General features: G+C 32.2%; 1 protein-coding gene across 1 annotated transcript; it reads right to left on the bottom strand.

The window, feature by feature from the left end:
- Positions 1–3,834: 3,834 nt before the first annotated feature.
- On the bottom strand, positions 3,835–6,278 carry LOC126675408 (F-box/LRR-repeat protein At3g03360-like). The gene is made up of 3 exons (XM_056105273.1): positions 6,115–6,278; positions 4,595–6,020; positions 3,835–4,493 (listed from the first exon to the last, which is right to left on the bottom strand). The coding sequence occupies exon 2, from the start codon at positions 6,003–6,005 to the stop codon at positions 5,025–5,027; it is 981 nt and encodes a 326-aa protein (XP_055961248.1). The 5' UTR covers positions 6,006–6,020; positions 6,115–6,278; the 3' UTR covers positions 3,835–4,493; positions 4,595–5,024.

The raw sequence follows: 6,278 nt of genomic DNA on the forward strand, positions 1-6,278 counted from the left end.
ATTTGGTTAGAATTTACTTTAAATATGTTTTTTACGTGTGAATTTGAGAAATTTTAATATAAACATAAAACATTTCCAACCTAAGCTCGCTTAAATTAGATATAAATATGATTTGAGTAATAAATATTAAGAAAAGTTACATTTTATATGTTTTTTATTTAATTATAAAAATATACTTTTCATTTTACATTTTATTTTTTAAAGAATTATTTACAAATTCAAGTTTTCTTTTTAAAATATTCACAATATATATCAAAAGCTACTAAAAGTAAATAGTTTTTTGGCTTAATTACTTAAAAAAATCTCACCTTAATGTTTTTTTCGTTTATACTCTAACCTTGTAAAAAAAATTATTTGTACCCAATTTTGGGTTTTTAGATTTCATCTCTACCCAAAAGTACTAAAATTGCTTCTTTTCACTTGGAAAAAAGTTTAAGATAATCCTTCAATTTATATTTATATACTAATTAGACGTATGATATAACCTTTTATTTAGGGTTAATTACATATAAAATCACCACCTTTACACGAAATTGCAAAAATAACACGATCTTTAAAACGTGGCAATTCAGGGCACCACCTTTCATTTCTTTTCAAAAATAACACGGGCGCATTTTTAGTGGCATTTTTGCTGACGTGGCGTGACACGTGGCACTCTCATTGGGTGTGCAAGTCAGCAAAATTTTATCAAAAAACGTGCCCGTGTTGTTTTTGAAAAGAAATGAAAGGTGATGCCCTGAATTGACACGTTTTAAAGGTGGTGTTATTTTTGAAGATTCGTGTAAAGGTGGTGATTTTATATGTAATTAACCCTTTTATTTAATTGTTTTTAATTTTTTCATCTTTTAATTCATTAAATTATCAATTATATTTTTGTATTGGGTAGAGATGAAACCTAAAAACCCAAAATTGGGTACAAACGACTTTTTTACAAGGTCAGGGTATAAATGAAAAAAAAATTAAGGTGGAGTTTTTTTAAATAATCAGGCCTAGTTTTTTTTTACTAACTTAGTGAAAAAAATATATGCACAAGTAATTAAAGAGCATCGAACATGAAGATTAAAACTAAAAAATATATGCACTTGGGCACTTAAGTGTGATGGCTAGGTCGGGGTTCAACTCCGGAGTAGTATTTTATACACCAATTTGGTAATAGCTATCGGTTTATGGTTCAAGCGGTTCGATCAGTTCAACCGCCTGTCGAACCGAGTTAATCAAAATTATATAAAAAAATAACTTTAATTTATATTTGTCTAAAAATAAGATCTAACCGGATTGAAGAAGTATTATTTAATTAGTAAAATTTTATTTAGGTATGTAATTTAATTTTTTTAACTTATCATTTTAAAATTTTAATATGTGAGTCTTCAAATGAAATTTTAAATATTTGATTCTAACTGATATGGAATGTTTGACTTCCACAATAAATCAATTTATTGACTATTAATTACAAGTATATATCAAAATTGCTAACTTTTTTGTTTTTTTTTTTGAAATAAAATTGCTAACTTATTAGTATTATTGTTAGTCAATAATTTTTGTCTTTGTAGTTAGGCCTTTTACTTTTATATAAATTAAATATGATTATAATTAACATGAAACACAAACAACCTGTTTAATTTAAATATTGAAAATTTACCATTATAAAACTCAATTAATAATTAAAAATATTTATCAAAATTTATGATGTTTAAAACAACCCAATACATGTTTCTAACCAGCTTTGCATGACAATCATGGCAAATATATTAAAAATAGCAATTATGGCCGTGTATGTTCATTATAGACATAAACACCGAAACATGCATTATAGACATATCAAATTAACAGTTCTAATTAATATGACATGTAAAGTGATAAAAATTATTGAGGGTCCTTATAATACTGTTATGAGTCCTTAGCTCGTTTCTAGTGATCCAAATGTGGAATCCAATTTCGGATTAATGCATTGCATGGCGTTGTTGAATGATTGAATCATCTTAACTTGTTAAAGTGATGGGTGTTTGTGTGTGTATGATGTATAGGATTCAACCAACCAATAGATTCTAGGGTTTGGTGTGTTTTTTCTAGTGTTTAATTATTTACCAGTCCGACTTTTATCTAGACTGTATAGGGATCCTATTTATACAATTATACAGGTGAAATTAGGGTTAGGCTTCCTAGAATCTAAGATAGATTAGAATTCTATTAGTTAAAGATTTAGATATACAAGAATGGTGAAATAGTGTGAAGTGATGAGATGGATTACAATTAGTATTAGGCTAAACTACTGTTTATTTGATTTAAATTCGTATTTACCGAGTAAAGTAGGGTTAAAAGCTATTTTAGGTGTTCGAAAGTGTTAAAAAAGGCTTTTAGGACTTCATGGGTTTGGGTATGGTCAATTTTAGTCCGTCAAACTTGTAAATTGACACATAAATTTCTAAAATGTTGCAATCAGTCCAATTCTAAACTTATACTACAATTTTTTTTGAATTTTTATAGGCATTCACAGCTTACGTCTCAACCCTCAAATTTGCAGCTGTTCGGAGATCACGCCTGCTTGAATTCAAACAAACGAATCGATAGCTCGTCACCCGGAAATTATCTGGAAATCATCATTAAACGCTTCAGCCCTTTATCACTTTTTATCTGTTCGAAAAATAAGTGTCTACAATATTATAAAAATATATTTATGATTGAACCGTCCGGTTTGATCCGATTATGGTTCTGCCGGTTCAATCCGATCTTATTTGGTTAGACCATATTTCTGATTCTATCCAGTCTGCCGGTTCTAAACGGTTAATGCCAGTTTAATCCAGTCCAATCCAGTTGGACCGAATTTCTGATTTTATTTACGCTTAAAAAACTGAACAGGTGACCGGTTCCCGGTTTAATCTGTCAAACTGGCCGGTCTGGTCTGATTTTGAAATACTGCTCCCGGCTCTCCACAGCCCGTTGTTTGACTGGTTTAAAAATTAAATTAAAAACTCGTATTAACTAACTTCTGCTAACAACTAACTTAAAGTAGTTCTATATCTGATAAACAAAAGGGTTAATGTCACCAGATAGCACAATCTTTAACGTTTTTTTTTTCAACTTAAGCACAACCTTTAAAATGTCTCAAACTAATAGCACATACTTTCATTTTGTGTCATATATTAGTATAAATGTCTAAAACAATGTCGTTTTGGTCGTCCGTACGACAAAAAACGACGTCATTTTAACAAAAAAACAAAGCGTAAAATCCATTCTGGGCTATAAAATGAAAAGTTTGGAAAGATTGGGTTAGTGGATGAAACGTTTAAAGATTGGGCTTAAATTGAAAAAAACGCTAAAGGTGGTGCTATTTGATGAGATTAACCCTAAACAAAACAGAAAAATATATAAACCTAAAGTTAACAATAAAATCAAAATAAAAAATTAAAAATGAGCTTTTAGTATTATATATTCATTTTGTAAATAAGAAAACGTCACAGTAAATGATAAACGACGTCGGTACAGTCCTACAATATCCCGCGCCAATGCCAATTCCCTCCATTTTGCTTTGATTACTTCTCTCCTGAAGATCAAATTCAAATCGGAAAATCATTTGATTTTCAACTAGCGGCTCAACAATGGCAATTATCTCTTCTCCAATGTAAGATTTGTAATTAATCACTATTTAATTTTAATTTTTAACTATTTTTTTTCTAATCTGTGCTTTAATTTGCTTAAATTTCTAGGGTATGTGTGATTTTAACTTTGTTAATTTTTATCATAATTAGTTGAAAATCTTTTCTGAGTATTCAAAATAATAGTAGAGCTGAGGAAAAGAATTGAAGGAATTTGTAATTGTATTGCACCTGTAGGAAAGACAATTGACATAAAAATTATTAAAAGCTCCAAATTTATTCTTTATTTAGCATCCAAGGGAAAGCTATGTCTTTAGGAGCATGTAGAATGCAAATGAAAACACATAACATCAAAAAAACATTGTTCCGACGACATGATATTTGAAAATAAAAACACAAATTGCAACTATTAGAACAACGATAATAACCGAAATTTTAACTGCAAACCTTCTCCTGATTACTCCCGTGATGTTTGAATAACGTCAACTAGAACAGTAATGGATGTTTGATCTTCTTCTACTTCATCCTCCTAATATAATAGACGGGCGGCTTTCTATTGGGATAATATACTTTGTCGTCAACGTCATTGTTAAATTCATCGTCATCTTCATCTGTTCCTTGTTCTTCAAAGAAAATTTCTATCTCTTGCTCGGCTGATGAAAATATAATGCTCTCTAGTTCCACTGCATGATCTCGTAAAAGTTCTGAAACCGGTATTCCCAGCAAGGCCCCGTCGAAGAACCTTTCTACACTGAAATCGTTGTCTTCCCATGTTTGATAATCCCCATGGACATTTTTGAAACGCACTGTCCTCAAATTTTCCAATTCGTGTCCTAAATCTTGAACATCCAGGAGCTGTTTTTCATCAAAATCATATTGGAACAGATAATCTTCAGGAATCTGACAATTTAAGGAGCACAATCAATTAGCTTTAATATACTAGAATGACAAAAATATCGAGAAAGGAAACTGCGAAACAAGAGTCATAATGCATTTCACACCTGTATGCTATCTTCGTTGGGAATTATTAGTATAATCAACTCTTCAATTTTATTACATGACTTTAGCATGTAAATAATTCCTGGCAGCTCCCATTTCCAGAAAGTACTGGTTATTTCCAGAATCGTGCAATCGAATGTAAATCTGCTTAAATTCCTAAATTCTCGCAGAGAAAGTAGCTGCATTATGTAATTGCATGTTAGAGGAGGTAGAATAGATTGAAGCAATTTTAGTTTCTTTGTTGAAGAGTTGGAGGTACTGGTCATCTAACCGTATCTCATAATGCTATGGTCTATGCAAATCTTGGATCTAGGATAAATTTCAGAAAACCTGCCTTTGGGCCTCTAGTTCAACATAGGGTTGCCCCTTTTAGAACCACCCAAAGACGATGCATTGGAAGCTGTAGATTTGGTTAGTTGCAAGGATTTTATATTAGTATGAATAAAATACCTGGATGCACCAGTTGCACATGTGAAAAGTGTCCGAGCTGCGAAACCTTATAAGAAGTTCTAGGAGCACATATTCATATCTGAGAGCACTTGAGTCATCAACCAAGATATTCAGTCCATACTTTCCGCAGGCGCTAAACATTCCCTGAAGACTGAAATGTGCCTCATCACATTCCTGTACTTCCTCTATGATGTACTTCGACCTTGGCATGGAACCCATAAATGCCACTTGAAAGGCAGTTGGAGCCTTGATATACATTTTTGTTGTATGGTTGACTGGAAAGAAGTTTTCAACGATCACCAAATCACTAAAATGTGGGTTTGGTGCAACATGAATTTGTAGATCCTTCGTCCTGTTGCAATCACTCAAGAACAGTTGTTCGAGGATTGGAGCATTTGACGTAAGCATTTGGATTGCATCTTGTGGCAGTTCAATCCGATGCAACTGCAGCACTTTGAGAGATTGAAGTTGGATTGACATTGGCAGCTCCAGATCACAAAAGCTCAGTACCAGTCTAACTATTGATCTGTTGTTGAAAACATTAGGAAGTAACTTATGGCAAGGAGCATATGCAGTATTCTCTATGATGTTGTTATCAGTCACATCAAAGTCAAGATCTAGGTCTTCAACATGCTTATTAATTGCAAAGAGGACCCATGAATCAACAGTAGCCGACATTTCAGGTTGATATGTGAATCTTACAGAGAATCTTTGAATTTTCTGACCCTTATGAAGGCAGATAAACTGATTAAGAGATGAAATGATATCTTTTCCTGTCAACTGTACCCAAGATGGATCAAATTCAACTACAGAAATGTACTTCCATAAGTCTCTCCATCTACGCGACAAGAATCCAGTACTCACTGCATCAATTACTGGTAGTTTATCTAGTATGGTCTGAAGTATTTCATCTGGTAGTTTACTTATAATATTGAGTCTTTGGTCATTGTTAACCTCACTCATGTTGGAGAACAGTCCCTGAAAACAGTGAAGAAACTTCTTAATCTGTATTAAAATAACGGAAGATGAAAAAATGACGAGTAAAAGAAGCAGAAGATATGCTTTTACTTACAGGTAAATTAGAGCACGCCGTTTGGAATGTGCACCTGCCAGGCAGCCAATTGTAGGTGATAGACTATTATATCTAGCACAAATGGATCTAGAATTAGCTGGATTATCTATTTAGATATGCCTTTTGCTGCAGTTCTTTGTGCATCCATTCTTCTAGTGTTTCAT

The sequence above is a fragment of the Mercurialis annua genome, linkage group LG3 (assembly GCF_937616625.2).
Source record: "Mercurialis annua linkage group LG3, ddMerAnnu1.2, whole genome shotgun sequence".
Taxonomy (NCBI): domain Eukaryota; kingdom Viridiplantae; phylum Streptophyta; class Magnoliopsida; order Malpighiales; family Euphorbiaceae; genus Mercurialis; species Mercurialis annua.

What these genes read in the sequence shown, in the direction of transcription:
- LOC126675408 (XM_056105273.1), bottom strand. Translation starts at nt 6,005, where the DNA reads ATGAGTGAGGTTAACAATGACCAAAGACTCAATATTATAAGTAAACTA.